The sequence below is a fragment of the Myripristis murdjan genome, chromosome 5 (genome assembly GCF_902150065.1).
Source record: "Myripristis murdjan chromosome 5, fMyrMur1.1, whole genome shotgun sequence".
Taxonomy (NCBI): Eukaryota; Metazoa; Chordata; class Actinopteri; order Holocentriformes; family Holocentridae; genus Myripristis; species Myripristis murdjan.
This window is the reverse complement of record NC_043984.1, coordinates 2757736-2775968: the sequence shown is the minus strand read 5'-3', so window position 1 is coordinate 2775968 and position 18233 is coordinate 2757736. Positions and strand designations below refer to the sequence as shown.

General features: G+C 39.3%; 1 protein-coding gene across 1 annotated transcript; it reads left to right on the top strand.

The window, feature by feature from the left end:
- Window positions 1–706: 706 nt before the first annotated feature.
- On the top strand, window positions 707–16355 carry LOC115359626 (immunoglobulin-like and fibronectin type III domain-containing protein 1). The gene is made up of 20 exons (XM_030052180.1): window positions 707–830; window positions 1168–1307; window positions 1713–1812; window positions 1931–1957; window positions 2478–2523; window positions 2844–3024; window positions 4480–4593; window positions 4730–4892; window positions 5025–5297; window positions 7700–7824; window positions 7964–8105; window positions 8233–8526; window positions 10847–11023; window positions 11145–11273; window positions 11464–11772; window positions 12057–12142; window positions 12257–12449; window positions 12686–12982; window positions 15714–16040; window positions 16130–16355. The coding sequence occupies exons 1-20, from the start codon at window positions 743–745 to the stop codon at window positions 16132–16134; spliced, it is 3216 nt and encodes a 1071-aa protein (XP_029908040.1). The 5' UTR covers window positions 707–742; the 3' UTR covers window positions 16135–16355.
- Window positions 16356–18233: the final 1878 nt, after the last annotated feature.

The window sequence follows — 18233 nt, the reverse complement described above, 5'->3', positions numbered from 1 at the left end:
GGGAGAAAAGAGGAAATATATTTATGAGGGTAAGAGGGAGCACTTTTAAATTCCCATGGGGCTGGTGCACCAATTCGTTACTTATCTTTTACATACCAAGTACAGTATTAAGGAAAATTTTGTCAAAAGCTGTTTGTACTTCGGTCTCAAATGCATGGGAAATCAATATGAGACAATTTAAATGACAAAAAGGCCACCTTCAACTGATTTTCACTTTGTCTTTGCTTTCATGTGATTTTCCTGAGCTGCATCAACCGCCAATACAAAAGAAACCAGTGACCTCTTGTGGCATATTGGCTACAATACAACCTCAAACAAAATGATGGAACAGTAAGCATGCCTTTTTAAATATGGTGTGTTTTTGCAAAACCTAGGCAAAATGGAAGTTGAATATATATTTTTACCATGTTTTTATTAGTAAAAAAAACATGAGGAACTTTATGGCTTGAGTCACTTTTGAGTCTTGTGAGACTTTTGTCTCACAAGAGAGACTGCGCTTTTCAACTTGCTCTCATCTTGTTAACCGTATTGAAGCCCATGTTTCGGCCCAGGTCTATTAAAAGTGTGAGCATACACCCTACTGACACATACAAAACATCCCTTATGTTTTGTATTTTCTCATTTTCTTGTAGGCCTCCTGGCATTTGCTTTCATAATTTCAGGCTTAATTGCAGTGTTATTTAAAAGTTATTTTCTGATCTTAACAGTGGCCATCAAAAAACGGTCAAGAGTTCCTGGGGTTATGATCACTCAGTACGTGGAGAACATTCCGGCAGGAAAGTCAACCCCGGATTTCAGTCAGAAACCTATTTCTGTGACTGTACAGGAAGGTAAGAAAACAGAGAAACAGCTGTTGACCGTTGTTGACCGTTGTTGATTGCTGGTTGTTGGTTGCTGACTGTTTTTGCACTCTTTGCACTCTGTTGCTGCTAGTATACATGTGCAATACTGTACTCATAGCCAGATGTTTATTTTGTTATCTTATTTATCTATTTACTTTTTTATCCTTTTATTCCGCTGCACACACACCTGGGTAACTGTGTTTCGTTCACTCATGTTTCATGGTTGAATGACAATAAAAGTCTGAGTCTGAGAAAAAGTATAATTACAACTGGAAAATGTTAGCTGTATCACATTCATATGATGTTGCTGTACTTTGATTTTCAGGTAAAAAGGCTGTTTTCAAGGCTGTGGTTACAGGAGAGCCAGCACCAACTGTCACATGGGGGCGAAACAGAAGCAAACTTGCTGAATTAGGGAATTATCAGACTAGATATGATGAAAAAACTCACGAACACATTCTTGAGGTGAGGTACTGGCATGAAAATAAAATGACATCCATGTTATTTTATTTATTTATTCCCCACAGAGATCTAATGAACCATAAAAACAAATATTTATATCATTTGGCTTAATCTTAACTGGAAATCTTTTTTGGTTTATCTGTAGTAGGTATGTAATTTTAGCAAACCAAAGTTTCTCTTGCACTCAGTGTGCTACTGCATAACAAATGGTTTAATATATTTATGAGGTAAACTTTAACTGTTAATCACCTGGTTAGTAATACCCCTGCTCTCATTTGAAGTTTACCCACATCGCTACAATATTAAACTTCATCTCAGTTAATTAGAGAAGCTCATTCTTCATGTCAGTGAGACACAGACTCATATTCGCACTGCAACTTAAGCATGGCTATGATATTGTTTTATCAGATACCCGATGTAAAATCAGACCATGCGGACACCTTCAAATGTTTTGCCACCAATGAATATGGGAAGGCTATTTGCACAGCTTTGTTGAATGTTTCTGAAGGTGAGAAATGTATTTACTGTGTAATATAATATCATTAGTTAATTCATTAAATGACAGCAAAACAGACAGTGCCTTTGACTATGCACTTAACCTGAAAAAGGTTGTGTTTGTTTTTCAGTTGGATTCAAGAAGAATGGCCTGATAGGTATGAATTTAGCATAGAATGCAAAAAGACACACTTTACTTTGTACTCTTCAGTTTTTCTTTCATGCATTTATGGTTTGTTTGTGTATTTTGCATCTATCTACCTATCTGTGAATAAAATGAATCTTTACATTCACTGAAAAGGGATTACATTATGGTTTTCAAGAGTACATATGTTAAAAAATGTATTACATGCACAGGTGATTGTTTCTCTTCTTCTTGAAGCAAATGGTTCTTGGTTGGAGAAATTTGCAAATAAACATTACACTCTCTCACTACTTCTTCTTGGAAACAGTTGGTCCCAGCTATAGTTAGTAACAGTACATTGTCAATTATCTATTACTGTTCTCCTCGAGGAAACAGATGTTGAGATCCTATATAATAATAGAGAGCTGCACACTGCTTTTGGAAGCATAATGAGTGAAGAGCTAAGGCAAATTATAAAGGTGAAATTGTTATGAGTCAAAGAAACCCTCATGTCATGAAATGTTTTGTAATTGAAATGTCTTATTTTCTTCTAGGAAAAGGTCAAGCACCGCAGGATTTCCGCTCAATGCTCAAGAAAACGTAAAAAAAAAAATAAGCTTTCTTTTATCAAAGTTCATTTAAAGGTTCACTATGCAAATCTGCTGAAGATGCATTGAAGTGAGGAATTTTAGACATAGTGAGTCTGCCAACGATGACAACCACGGTGTCTCAACCATCAAAACTGAGCCTTAGTCTATGCTTTTTGTCAGTTGAGTCTAAATGGTCCTCACTTCAGTTGACCACCAGCAATTCCGCAGAGTGTACCTGTGTCTTGTAAATGTGCACTTATGTACAACCAAAAATAAGAGTTACAACATATTCACTTCTCTTACTACTTCTGCATCCAGTGTTATTCCTAGAAAAAAGCAGCTCCCGAAAAAGAAAAACGGAGAGATTGATCCAAAGCTCTGGGAACTGCTTCTGAGCGCACCGAGGAAGGATTATGAAAAAATCTGTATTGACTATGGTGTCTATGATTTTCGCTGGATGCTGAAGAGGCTGAAACAACTGAAAAAGGAAAGGGAAGATGAACAAGCAAAGGTAGGTCTTTAAAACCCCGATCTACTGACCCCTGTTGAACTGGTTTCACACCACTACTGCCATTGTCAGTGTTTTCATTAAATGTATTTAGGGTCCGGGAAGCCTAAGCTGCCAGGACAGTATTGTATTTCCAGGAATTCTTTCTTTCTTTCTTCTTCTTTCTTTCTTTCTTCTTCCGAGGAAATCATACTTCCCATGGATGAAAACTCACCAAACTTTGCACAAAGGTCCAGTCCCATGCCAGATTACCTCAGCTGCAAACTCAAGCCAATAGTCCTGATGGTGGCGCTATAGCAAGCCTCTAAAGTTCCAAACTTTGAAAATTCATAACAAATCAACCATATGAGCTACAACTTCACAACTTTCATCAAACTGTAGCCTCAATATTGAAGAAACGTGTACACTTAAACCTATTGAAAATTATGAAGTCCATCACTCTGTTTTTTTTTTCAAAAAATGTAAAACTTGTTAAACCTATCTCCTCCCACAATTTTTGCTCAATTGACACCAAACTTGCTACAGAGCATCTTCAGACTGTCCTACACAAAGGTTGTTTCTCAGATTTTTGATTTATCAAAAATTGAGCCTACAGTGTATCAAAATGTTTGACTGTAAACGGTACTGTAAACATATACATGCAAATTCTTGCGAAATAAATCTTCAATGTTCATGAAAACAAATGACAAAATTCTAGAGTCATGGTAGACGATGTGTGGCAAATTTCAGAATGTTATCTCAAAAACTGAATTTTTGACAGCATTTTGAATTTTGCTCTCATGTGAACAATTGGAGTCAATGCAAGAATGGCATTTTTAAACATCAGTTTTTCACTTATGGAGCAAATCAATCATTGTTAAAAACAAATGATCAACATCTCCATGCTGTCTAGATGTAATATGTGTATTTTCAGATTTTTGTCTTAATAACTGAATTTTTGACAGCTGTTCAAAATCTGCCTTTCCATGCATGGATGGCTGCTGTCCTGCAGGTCAGTGATTGGCTCAGTCAGTTTGTGAAGCTACATGTGAAGTTGTAGCTCAGTGAGATAGAGGCCAGGCCTCAGTGTCAGAGACTGTGAGTTCAAGCCTCAGCTTGTGCAACATTCCCACGTGCGAAAATTCACCAAACTTTGCACAAAGGTACAGTCCGGTGCCTGATCATCATTGTCAGATTTTTGTCTTGATTACTTTTTTTTATTTTTTATTTTTTATTTTTTTTTTTTTACAGTGGTTTGAAATCTTTCCATGCATATAGAAAAGATGAATGAAAATGTAAACAATTATAATTAACGGTTTTGAATAACCAGTTAATTTAAAAAAAAAATACATTTAAAAATCTATCTATCTATCTATCTATCTATCTATCTATCTACGATTTCTACATAAAAATCATACCTAGAGCAGTTTCAGTTTCAGTCTTAATTTAATTTAAACCAATCACTCTTTTTCCATGCAGGTTGTGGAGAGACTGGACAACGTGAAACAAATAGAAGTGAAACCAAATGGTAAAGCTGAATTTGAGCTAGACATGACACTAAAGGATCCAAACAGTACAATTAACTTGTACAAGGTGAGTTGAAAGTATAATCAAAAAGGCAGCATTTACAACCAATAGCTTCTCAAATATAAACAGTGATTTCATAAACTGCACAACACCTGTACATAACTGACAACAGAGCTCATCTATCTACCTTTTCATTCACAAGGATGGGATGATGGTTCTCTATGGTACTGATGAAACATCAAAACACTGCCTCAAGCAAAAAGGGACAAAGTATGTTTTCACCATCAATGATCCTCAGCCAGAGGATGCTGGGTTTTACCAAGTTGATGTTGAGGAAGTAAATGTTCTCGCAACTGACTTCCAAGGTACGGCTGAAATATTACCATTGTAATGAGGATGCCTATAGTGGCGAGAGAAATTAAAGCACATTTATGAATAAAAGGTCTAATATTTGATATTTATGTTCCAAACACTAAAGACATTCTCTCCTCTCTTAGTCCCTGAGGTTGAGTTCATAGCCCAGCTTAAGGATGTGAAGGCCTTTGAGGGTGAAGATGCCATCTTTCAGTGTGTTTTATCAACTCCACTCAACAGAATCACCTGGTCGACAACGGACACATCTCTTGAAAATGGTGACAAATATGAAATCACCGTCTCAGAAGACAAACTCATCCACACATTAAAAGTAAAAGACTGTGCGATGGCAGACAGCAGAGTATACTATGCTATCGCTGGCATTGCCTCGAGCAGTGCCACTCTCACAGTAGAAGGTGGGACATCTTCATTTCTGTGATGACATTAAATTAAAACTGGAAACCTGTTTCATACATGTTTATATATTCCTCCTAATATATATGCATGTGCATAGTTTTTACAATGTGAATCTAACTCTGACAGCCCAAGAGTGCAATTCCAAGAGAAGAATTTCCAGAATTTAAAACAGGTTCAACAAAATTGAATGACTTATTCTCACTTTCTGTGTGCTGACTGCACTTCAGTTGATCCAAACGGTGGTAAAGGCCCTAAGGTCACAAGAGGTGGAGATCAAGATGACCTAGCGAAACTTGCTTTGGAGCAGCAAGCCAAGCTACAAAAACAGAAAGAAGACTGGGAGGCAGCCAGACGAGCACAAGCTGAAAATGAGGCTGCAGCTAGAGCTGCAATGGGGGATGGAGCAGATGGCAAAGATGGTTTTGGTGATGGTTCCGGTGATGGTTCTGGTGACGGCGCAGATGGAGATGGTGACAACAAGAAAGGGGATGATGGAAAAGATAAAAAGAAACCTGATACTGTCACAGGTACAAATCTGTTTGGTCTGACAGTGCATGACGTTTTCTAACCCCACCACCACCACCTTATTTTTTCTTATTTGTCTAACTTATGTAATCATTTTCTGATCAAAATTTTACATTCTCTGAGGTCTCTACACTTACTGTCAGTTTTGCTAATCTAATATTCAAGTTTTTTTGCTTGATTTTACAAAGTGTTAAGATCAGTGCATTGCATATGCACTGTAATGAGTGGATATCCTAAAAAGCACTACACAGATAAAAATGTACATAAAATATGTCAAATGTAAAACCTTCCACTCTACTTGCCTCTAAATCTGCACATAATATGGTAAGTGGTAATCCATGGAGTGCAAGGAGTTTTTAACTGATTATGAAACACCAATGCCTCTACATGACCCACAGAACCAACATTTATCACTGCTCTAAAGCCATCCACTAGCCAGCTTGTAACCATAGCAACATGAAAAAACACAGCTGTCAAATCTTACTTGTTATCAACTGCGGCAACACAGCTGAGTTAATGACTTGATAAACTAACTGGGAAGGAAAACACACCAATGGAATTTCTATTTTTTTTTTCCTCCTCTTCCCGTCATATTGTTGTTATATTATTGTCCTATATATGCTAGTTACATTGCTGACCATTGTAGAAGTGGGATAATAATCGAGACGGTGCGTGTTAAACACATTAAGACACTAAGTGGAGTGTGGCTGTCTCTTTACATAACCTAATTTAATGAAAGCTCCTTGAAGCTGCTTCAAATAAGGGTTCACTATTGTGAGATGCAGTAAATTGTAAGATCAAGGCTGCAGTCAAAACCATATAATAGTAAACTGCATTTCTGTCATATCATATAATGTACTACAGAGCAATCAGTGGTAATAAATTGGAAGACAAGATGCAAAGGGAGTGTTTCAAGCACAGCTATGCTATTTACAGCATGTGCTGTCTGGCTGTTGTTTTGTCAATGCTGCATTAATGAATCCGCCCTCTACTTCTTGTCATTTCCTTATTACGACTGCCTTTATAGCTGCCCAGAAAATGCATGGGGTGGTTTCCCAGACAGGGATTAAGTTAAAACAGATTTACACTTTAATCAGGAATAGTTAATCTTAGTATAAGAAGTGATTCTCCAACACACATCTTAACTTCAGTTTAGTTAGACGGGGACTATGGAGCGCTTGATTAGATTTCAAGTAATATTATCCACTTAAACAGGATTTTTCAGAGAGAGTGGGTTGTGGATTTTTATTTTAATCTCAAAACCTGATGATGCAAAGAAATGCTGAACTGGATCTAGAAAAGCCCAGAATTGTGTGGAACTGGTGACGAGACACAATGGACACCATTTCTCCTCTGACAAACTGCAGGAAGTTAAACCTGCGGCCTTGGAGCATTTCATTTAAACCTTGATTTACTTCAGCACTAACACTAATTGACCTGAAAATCTGATCATTTAAACCTAGATTATAATAAATCCAGGACTATTTGAATCCATAAGACAGAAAGTGAATTACAGTTACCCCAGTTTAAAAGGACATTTTAGTATATGAGTATATGAAGTTTCACCAGATACATGCCATGTGTTATTCATGTGCAGATATACAATTAACAATCATAATTTCAAAATCACAACAATCATAATCACCATTTGGTAAAAGTCTATCTTCTACAAACAAGCTCCCCCTCCTACGTGTAGCGCACTTGGTTGAGCCCTCTGTCACCCTTGCAGAAATCAGTTTAGGCAATGCTTAAACAATAGGCTATATTGTGCAGCCCTAATGACTAGGCTTAATCCCTGTCTGGGAAATCACTCTGATATGGTTTACAATAATATCCAGAGTCATTTTAACTGAGGATTTCTTACTGTGATTCACAGATCGAGGTGTTCAGTTTGTTAGTGGGCTGTCAGATACAGTCGCTAATACAGGTGAAAAGGCAGAGCTATCATGCAAACTGAGCAGCGAAACCACAGAAGGACGCTGGTATAAAGATGGGAAATTGGTAGGTTGGTTGTTTTAGCAGAATTAACAGTGTCTAAGACTACTGCCATGCATGTCTTTGTTTACTGGATTACACAACTGGACAGTGTCTGGTCAATAGATTGTCTGAATTACATATAATATCAGTGTTTTTATTTTAGCTATCCAGTGAAGATGGGGTAAGGATTATCAAAGATGGAGCCTGTCACAAGTTGATTATTGATTGCTGTACAAAGGATGATGCAGCTGCATACCGTTTTGAGGCAGAAGGACGCAAATCAGAAGCAAAACTTACTGTTCAAGGTCAGAATGAAAAAATAGTGGAATGTTTGATATAATTTAATTAGAAAATGTGCATTAAACCACTGATTTCACTGGAGCAGTTTAAAATTATTTCTCATTAAATCCTTCATTTGTTCTAACATTGAAGACCCCCCAAAAATCGACAATGATGCCTTGGGAAAATTCTCAGAGCCAGTCATTGTAAGGGCAGGTGAGAATGCTGAATGGAAGTTACCCTTTTCGGGTGGGGCACCGATGTCTGTACAGTGGTATAAGGATGATGAAGACCTTCTGCCTGGCCTTAATGTGAAGATTGAAACATCAGACACTGGGAGCCAACTGCGCCTTTCTAAGTGCCAAAGGAAGGATATGGGAGAGATCAAAATCAAACTCAAGAATGAATTTGGTACAATAGAGGCAACTTCCAAGCTTATTGTATTGGGTGAGTTATTAGAAAAAAATCTATTTGTTGTGATGACTTTTCACAATGTATGTACAGAAATAAATATTTTTTGCTGTTTTGCTATTTTTTTTTTAATGAAAAGATTTCAACCTTTTTTTCTCAACAGACAAACCTACTCCACCACAAGGACCAGTGAAAATTCTGGAAAGTGCTATAACATCTGTTGAGTTCAAATGGAAACCACCAAAGGATGATGGTGGAAGCCCGATCACAAACTATATTGTAGAACGCCAACAAGTGGGGCGCAATAAATGGTCAAATAAAGCAGAGATCCCTGCTGATAACACAAGTTACAAAGATTCTGAAGTGGATCCTGGAAGAAGATACTGTTACCGCATCAAAGCCAAGAATGCAGAAGGTGTAAGTGATCACCTGGAGACAGAGGACATACAGGCTGGTGTATTACGTAAGTTGCAGTGCAGTAATTTCATATTTATAGCCCCTCACTTCTGATGACAAAAACCTTGTATTTCAAAAGAGAGTTTTCCAGGAAGATAATGAATGAACCATGAAAAAATGCATTTTAATTGAAAAAAGGTTGAATTGTACAGCACAACTTTGGTCTTCCTTTTAAGTTTGTAGAAACCCACAGGGGTTCCATTCTTTTCACCAGTTTTATTTTCTAGTTATGATGTTGTGTGAGAAGAATGCAAGATTGCTACATATACACTACTCACAAAAAGTTAGGGATATTTGGGTTTCGGGTGAAATTGCAGGATGAACCTAAAATGCATTATAATCTTTACAGGTGAACTTAATGTGACCCTTTGTAAACTTCTGAATGCACATGTCCAACTGTTCAGTGTTTCAGTACTTTTTGCACAAGTTGCTGTTCTCTAACAAGGAGCTTAACGGTAAAATTCACAACAGGTGTTTGATCCATGAATCGACCAATAAATTTCCTGGTTCAATTAGAATTGGTATTTAAACAGTCCTCCTCATCATGCTGTTCACATTTTGACATCATGAGACCAAGACGACACCTAACAACTGATCAACAGTACCTCGCCATTGCGAGGCTTCAAACAGGATGTTCTCAGACGGAAGTGGCCACTGAGCTTAGAGTGTCACAGAGTGTCATCAGCAGGTTGTAACAGAGATACAGAGAGACTGGAAGAGTCACAGAAAGGCATAGAAGTGGACGTCCTTTGGCCACATCCCACACTGATGACCGCTTCATTGTGAACAGTGCCCTGCGGAACCGGATGATGAATGCCATTCAACTCCAGGCACGTTTAAGGGAGGTGAGAGGCACCCAAGTGTCACGTCAGACCATTCAAAACCGTTTACATCAGCATGGTCTGCGTGCTAGACGACCTGCAAGGGTACCTGACCACACCACCAGGCACAGGTGTCATCGTCTTGCATGGGCCAGGGAGCATTTACGCTGGACGAGGGACCAGTGGGCCTCACTGCTGTTCTCTGATGAAAGCCGATTCATGTTGAGCAGAAATGATGGCCGCCAATGATGTTGGAGACGTCAAGGAGAGCGCTATGCATCAGCCACTGTTGTCACCAGACGAGCCTTTGGTGGTGGTGGTGTTACAGTGTGGGCAGGTGTGTCTAGTCAGTACAGAACTGCCCTACACTTTGTGAATGGTACAGTGACAAGCCCATACTACCTGAATAACATCATTAATCCAGTCATTGTGCCCCTGCATGACCAACACAGGCCTAATTTCATCTTCATGGACGACAATGCTCCAGCTCATCGAGGTCGCATCATTAGGGAACGGCTGCTGGAGACTGGGGTACCTCAGATGGAGTGGCCTGCACTTGCTTCAGACCTGAATCCCATAGAAAACCTATGGGATCAGCTGAGTCGCCGTGTAGAGGCTCGTAACTCTGTACCCCGGAACCTCAATGACCTGAGGGCCACCCTTCAAGAAGAGTGGGATGCCATGCCTCAGCAGACAATAAGTCGACTTGTGAACAGCATGAGACGTTGCTGTCAAGCTGTAATTGATGCAGAAGGGCACATGACAAGTTATTGAGACACTGACATTTTTTGTTGTGGTATACCCACCACTGTTGTTGGCTTTTGTTTCAATAAATTGTTTGAGATAAGGAAATCACCAGTGCATGCTTCTACTTAAATGCCCTACTTTCATGATATAATATCACTGTAGCGTGAACTTTTTCCATTTTCCATAAATTTCACCCGAAACCCAAATATCCCTAACTTTTTGTGAGTAGTGTATGTTTTACAATTTATTTATGGTTTTCAACAAACCAGAGTTGGTATGACAGACAGCTGCCATTAACTCAGGAATAATAGGATGTCACAATTTGCTTGCAGGTTATCCTGGACCCCCATCAGCACCTAAAGTGGTCAGTGCCTTTAAGGACTGCATCAATCTTGCATGGTCTCCACCATGTGACGATGGAGGAAGCAAAATAATTGGATACAATCTGGAAAAGCACAAGAAGGGTACCAATTACTGGAGCCTTGTGAACCAAGGAGGGCCAATTACAGGTAAAGTCCAGGAATATGCCAATGTTTGGCTAAGATGAGGGTATTAATGCCTGCCACAAATGAGCATGAATCAAGGAATATCTCTTCAGGTTGTCCTGATCGTTTCCTGCTTTTCTCTTAGACACCAAGTATGCAGTGAAAGATGTAATTGAGGGGGCTGCTTATGAATTTAGGGTGGCTGCTATCAACCTATCTGGTGCTGGTGAACCTAGCATCCCATGTGACACCGTTTTTGCAAGAGATCCTATGAGTAAGTCAATCTTACTGAACACTGTTGAGATTCTGTATACTCACTGTCTCTGACACAATCATAACCCAAAGCACGTTGTGCCACAAAGTGAGCCATGTGTTCTCCAACATGCATAAAGTATCTGCAGCTCTTTAAATAATGTAAAATTCCACTCTGCTGAGACAATAACATCACACTGCTGTACTTTCAGAACCCCCAGGCAAAGTCATAGACCTAAAGTTAACATCCTCCAATTACACTACATTTTCCCTGGCCTGGACTAAACCTACGGAGGTGAAAGGGGTAGAAGATGAAGCCCAAGGGTACTATGTGGAGATCAGACCAATAGAGAGTCTTGAATGGACTCGTTGTAATGTCAACCCAATTACTCCAACCTCCTTCACTGTGCTTGGCTTGAAGGCAATGGCCATGTACTGGGTGAGAGTGATTGCCACCAATTATGGAGGTGATGGGGAACCTCAGGGCTTTGACAATTACATCATCGCCATGCCTCCGCCTGGTAAGATGTATATAAATGCAAATTCTAAGACTTGTCAGGTTCCTAAGGTTTAGTGAGATGACTTTCTTTTGATTTATGTGATTATGGGATAAACAATAATGTACTGAATAAAACTGAGGTAATAATAATTAGACAATGTTTCTATGTATCAGCTTATGTTCACAGCAGATAGTTGATGTAAATGTCATTTTGAATTTGAACCAGAAATTAGCTGACAGTTTGTAATGATAAAATAGTTAAATGAACAGAAATCTAAACAGGTTATTCTAAATTTATTCTCAAAGTAAAGCCAAAGTTTAAAGACCGCAACATGAAGAGCTTTGTGGTGGTGAGATCCGGAAATACTGTTCGCCTTAATATCAACTTTGAGGTACTGTACCAGCTTTTCCTGTTGGTTGGATTCATTATTGCAACTGTGTACTTAAAAAGCCATCATCTACATGTTATTAATCTATTCATTTTATTTGTTCTATAATGTTCACAGGCCTCCCCCTTGCCAGAAATCATTTGGCTGAAAGATGGTCTTCCAGTGCCCAAACATGTGACAATTACCAACTCAGATGTAGGGTCTCAGTTTTTAATCCCAACAGCTGAGCGCTCCGACACTGGCATCTATACCATAATTGTCAAGAATATTGCAGGCCAGGAGACATTCAATGTTGAGATAAGAGTAACAGGTGAATTTCAGTATGCAAAATTATTAACTGCTAATTCTCATTTCATTTATTCATCCTGATGAGCAGGAAACATCTATACTATTAATGACAAACTCAGTTTTTTGTTGTCAGCTCGTGATGACAAATCAGATGTTAAAAGTTACAGTAAATTTCATAACACCACTTCATCATTCACAGGTAGTTACTATTCTTAGCATCAGTAATTGAGAAACCTATGTCTCTAAACCTGGTTCCAGATGACCCAAAGCCTCCAGGTCCAGTAGAGCTGGAACAGAACGTCTCTGGGACAGTGACTCTATCCTGGACACCCTCCCCAGATGAAAAAAGGGATGACAGGTTACACTACATGGTGGAAAAGCGAGACTCCTTCAAACGGACTTGGAGGACAGTGGCAGACAACCTCTTCAACAATAAGTGCACAGTCATCAACATCTTGCCTGGGCGAGAGTATTCCTTCAGAGTGTTTGCTAAAAATGACATCGGCCTTTCAGCACCCAGTGAGTCCCCAGTATGGGGAACCAAAAAGGACAGAGGTTTGTGCCTCCAATTCAGTCACAAAGACAAACTCATGATCAATCCTAATTTTCTCACTAACAGACCAATACTATGTTTCTTCTCCGGATAGCTTTGATGACTTCAAAGAACTAGCCTACAAGTTACGCTTTAAAAGAACAGAGATGGGTGGACTGTCAGGAAGATCATTCAGAAACTAGAAAAATCTACTGGTTCCTCTTGATCATGTTGATCATTGATAATTTTGTTGTAGAAAGATATAGCCTATGGATTCTCAGCACAATATTGTGTCAGCTGTGGTGAGTCTGTTGGAGGTTTTGTCCTGACCGGCTTTCCTCCTGTTCTAGGGATGGGTATCGAGAACTTGTTCCAATTTGCAACCAGTTTAAAAAATAAAGGAACCAGGACATTGTTAAGAAATGCAACTTTTCGTACTGCTTATCAGTCCCTGTAACAAATTTGGTCCTGTACAATTGCCATAGAGGCCAGTGTCTGTGCACACAAGAGCTTGCATTTAAGCTGGTAGCGATGGTGCTTGAAACATAAACCAGAGGTAAAGGTAGCTGACACTGTCCGGTGCTTTCTAGTGCTAAAAGCTTCAGTGCAGTGCAGGTACACAGTATCAAGGACAGACTACCTACCATCGGTCCACTGCACCCACAACATGTGATCAGACTCAGCAAGGTCAACAAAACCAACAATTAGCAAACTAGGCTACTTATAAATTGCTTATCCCAGGTTCCGGTGTGTTTGTGCCCAAGCACAGACCTGTGGGCCTTTAATCTGTGCTGGAGGAAATGTCACATTTAGTTTCAGCTGCTCCACTGGCACTGCTTGAAGACTGTTTTGAGCTTGTGCTAACACTCGCTGCCAACCTTTGCTAACCTTTTGCTGTAGATGACTGTCCAAGGAGGAGTGTTATGGGTTTTGGCAGGCAGTCGTTCCTTGCAAAAATTTCCAAAGTAAATTGACAGACAGACGAAGTGATGTTCATGATGATCAGTTTCAACAGATTCAGCGGGCAAAACAAGCGATGCTACTTCCATGGGTTGCTGTGAATGCATAATAGAGCATTTACTTCCTAAACACACAGAGCTGTTAAGGAGGCTGTGTTATTATTCCCCTCCTTGCCTTTTTTTGTTTTTTTGTTTGTTTTATTTATTTATTTTTTTGGTGACAGGATAATTCACTCTACTGATGTTGTTTGCACCGGACAAGGAAGAATTAACAATAATGATGATGACAATGAAGTGCTGCACATCTTTTCAACAAATGGATCACAGTTGCAGCTGTAGGAAGGTTTATTGTCAGTTTTGTTAAAAATGACCATGATGTAGTATCGCTCTGTATTTTTATGTTCGCAAACAGAATTGGGATTCTATATGACAGCATGTAAATTGTAGTTATGCAATTTGTTCTTGTAATTTATTTCAGAGAGGGCCACAGCACTAAACTCGTTTTGCTTTTAATTCAGTTTGATTTCTTTTTGTCCTCATACAGCCTAATACGCAAAGAGTCAGAACAGGGAATCGTTAATAACCACAATCAATAAGCAGTACCAGAACCGGAAACAGAATCAATAAAATCTAAACGATACCCAACCTTAATCCTGTCCAACAAGGCAACAGCCAATTTAATGTTAAAGAATCCAAGCCATACAGTACAAGGCTGGTCTATTCACCCCTTTGGATCACATCACTTCATAAACTGAACTCACTTCCAGGCACAACTGACACCGCTGAGAATGCAACTAAAACCAGTGCCACTGAGAATAATTCTTAAAGGATATTTATCACAGATGATATTCAATCAAAACATGTTCATATTAGATCTTATAGTAAATTTCATATCAAACATTTTTTACTTGTAAGAGAGAATAATTAGAAATGTGATTACAATTTGTGGAAAGTAATGAGTAACTTTATTTATTTATTTATTTATTTATTTATTTATTTATTTATTGAGTAACTTACCCAACACTGCTCCTACTGCACACATACTCCAACTCAAGTTTACTCACTGAATTAAATTCATATGCTGGCCATAATGTTTGAACAAACCTACACTCAGTGGCCACTTTATTAGGTCCATCTGTACAATGTAATCCAATCCAATTCAACTGTTGTATCATAAAGTTTTCTTTTCTGCTGCCTGTAATGCTCAGGTTTCTTGTTGTCACAGTAACAGAGGTGTTCATTCACTTCTATTTGGCATTGAGATCATAGTTAGTGCTGCTGTTGGACTGGACTGCAGTTTATTGAGAGCTGTTCCTAATATTTTGTCCCCCTCATGTATATAAATAGGGAGTAATGTAGTTCAATACAGTCCTCCAGTTCTGATTCTGGAAAAAAAAAAAAAAAAAAAAAATTCTCCTCGAGGACTAAAGTCTAAAAGTATTTCTGTTTCTGATTCTGACCTCTGCAACTGCAACCTCAAGAACCAACATAGAATTAAATGTACACATTCTCCACAATGTCAACAAAACCCGAACATTATTAATTTTTTAAAAGGTACAATTTATGGCAGAGCTGTTGCTTTGAACTGCTTTAGATAGTGTAGCTGTGGCCACTGAGTGTATGTAGGCACAGCAACAAATTGCGTCAGGGAAGACAGTAAGTGAAGAATTCCATTTTATACTCATTAACATTACATTTTACAAATTTGAAACTTTAAAGACTTGACTAACATGACTTGCCTTAAATTTTACACTCCCTGTCCATTTCTTTTTTTTTCTTTTTTTTTGCAACACAGTGAAATTCAAAGTGGACATGCCAGAGCCAAAAGTCTTGGACTTCCAATCAGCCCCGTCGTTTCTTGTCCCCCTGAAGAGGCGTATGGCTCCACAAGGCTATGAATGCTACATGAGCTGTGCTATTAAGGGTGATCCAGCACCCCGTGTGACATGGTACCGTGATAACATCAGCCTGAACACAAACACCAACTACTACATCACCAATGTGTGTGGGGTCTGCTCTTTGCTCATACTAAGGGTGGGACCTAAAGACAATGGGGAATACAAAATTGTCATACAAAACCCACTGGGGACAGCAGAGTCCTCGATGATGCTGAATGTCAGAGGTACAGTTTAACATGGTTGAAGAGTTTTTTCCTATATAGAGGCTGACTGATTTAACAGTTTACAGTAGTTATGTTTGTTTGTTTCACAGGGTGAAGATGGACTACAACATGTAGTGGCTGAACCAACTCTGGGTCCTTTTTGTGTGTTTGAAACGAACTCGGCTACACTCACCAATGTACTTAGCTATTATTTAAATGCTGCTTCAGATCTAGTCGACAAACAGTTTATTGAATAACATTAAAGATTATCCTACTGAGTCTGATTGATTGTTTTTGTTTTTTGGTTCAACTTCCTGCTCAACAAACTATGTTGTCAAATAAATTAAACAACTCAAACTTGCTTAGTTTTTTTTTTTTTTTTTCTTTCATTTAAAGTTTCACTGTGTTCAACTGATTTAAAGTTAAAATCCAGCTTCAAACAAAAATGTTGCAAAAAAAAATAAAAAATAACTATTGGCAATATGCTTTGCATTTTTGGCTCATTTTGTTGCGTGATGGTATTGTACTTATTCCCATGGATAACTGGCACAGAGCTGCAGCTGGTCCCATCCTCCTTAGTGGTGTGGTGCCAATTATTACCACCAGTTCTTGGCGAGCTGCTGCTGCTTGTGTTTAAGAGGTGTCTTGTTTTTTTACAGCCCACAGTAACAGTCTCAAAGGGCTTTGAAACAGTAAATGAAAAAGATAGTGATTCTGCAAGGCAATATTTCACTCCCTGTTGCCATCAGTGACTCAGCAGAAGGAGACCATGAGGACCCAGGACAGGCCCTCCCTGTCCATCTTCTCAGCTCTTTTACATGTCTATCTACAGTACAGGCCAAAAGTTTGGACACACCTTCTCATTCAATGCGTTTTCTTTATTTTCATGACTATTTACATTGTAGATTCTAACTGAAGGCATCAAAACTATGAATGAACACATGTGGAGTTATGTACTTAACAAAAAAAGGTGAAATAACTGAAAACATGTTTTATATTCTAGTTTCTTCAAAATAGCCACCATTTGCTCTGATTACTGCTTTGCACACTCTTGGCATTCTCTTGATGAGCTTCAAGAGGTAGTCACCTGAAATGGTTTTCACTTCACAGGTGTGCCTTATCAGGGTTAATTAGTGGAATTTCTTGCTTTATCAATGGGGTTGGGACCATCAGTTGTGTTGTGCAGAAGTCAGGTTACTACACAGCCGACAGCCCTATTGGACAACTGTTAAAATTCATATTATGGCAAGAACCAATCAGCTAACTAAAGAAAAACAAGTGGCCATCATTACTTTAAGAAATGAAGGTCAGTCAGTCCGGAAAATTGCAAAAACTTTAAATGTGTCCCCAAGTGGAGTCGCAAAAACCATCAAGGGCTACAACGAAACTGGCACACATGAGGACCGACCCAGGAAAGGAAGACCAAGAGTCACCTCTGCTTCTGAGGACAAGTTTATCCGAGTCACCAGCCTCAGAAATCGCAAGTTAACAGCAGCTCAGATCAGAGACCAGATAAATGCCACACAGAGTTCTAGCAGCAGACCCATCTCTAGAACAACTGTTAAGAGGAGACTGCGCCAATCAGGCCTTCATGGTCAAATAGCTGCTAGGAAACCACTGCTAAGGAGAGGCAACAAGCAGAAGAGATTTGTTTGGGCCAAGAAACACAAGGAATGGACATTAGACCAGTGGAAATCTGTGCTTTGGTCTGATGAGTCCAAATTTGAGATCTTTGGTTCCAACCGCCGTGTCTTTGTAAGACGCAGAAAAGGTGAACGGATGGATTCCACATGCCTGGTTCCCACTGTGAAGCATGGAGGAGGAGGTGTGATGGTGTGGGGGTGTTTTGCTGGTGACACTGTTGGGGATTTATTCAAAATTGAAGGCACACTGAACCAGCATGGCTACCACAGCATCCTGCAGCGACATGCCATCCCATCCGGTTTGCGTTTAGTTGGACCATCATTTATTTTTCAACAGGACAATGACCCCAAACACACCTCCAGGCTGTGTAAGGGCTATTTGACCAAGAAGGAGAGTGATGGAGTGCTGCGGCAGATGACCTGGCCTCCACAGTCACCGGACCTGAACCCAATCCAGATGGTTTGGGGTGAGCTGGACCGCAGAGTGAAGGCAAAGGGGCCAACAAGTGCTAAACACTTCTGGGAACTCCTTCAAGACTGTTGGAAAACCATTTCAGGTGACTACCTCTTG

What these genes read in the sequence shown, in the direction of transcription:
- LOC115359626 (XM_030052180.1), top strand. Translation starts at nt 743, where the DNA reads ATGATCACTCAGTACGTGGAGAACATTCCGGCAGGAAAGTCAACCCCG. An exon ending in TGCCACTCTCACAGTAGAAG is followed by an intron (nt 5,298 to 7,699) that starts GTGGGACATCTT and finishes TGTGATTCACAG; the next exon opens with ATCGAGGTGTTCAGTTTGTT. An exon ending in CCAAGGAGGGCCAATTACAG is followed by an intron (nt 11,024 to 11,144) that starts GTAAAGTCCAGG and finishes CTTTTCTCTTAG; the next exon opens with ACACCAAGTATGCAGTGAAA.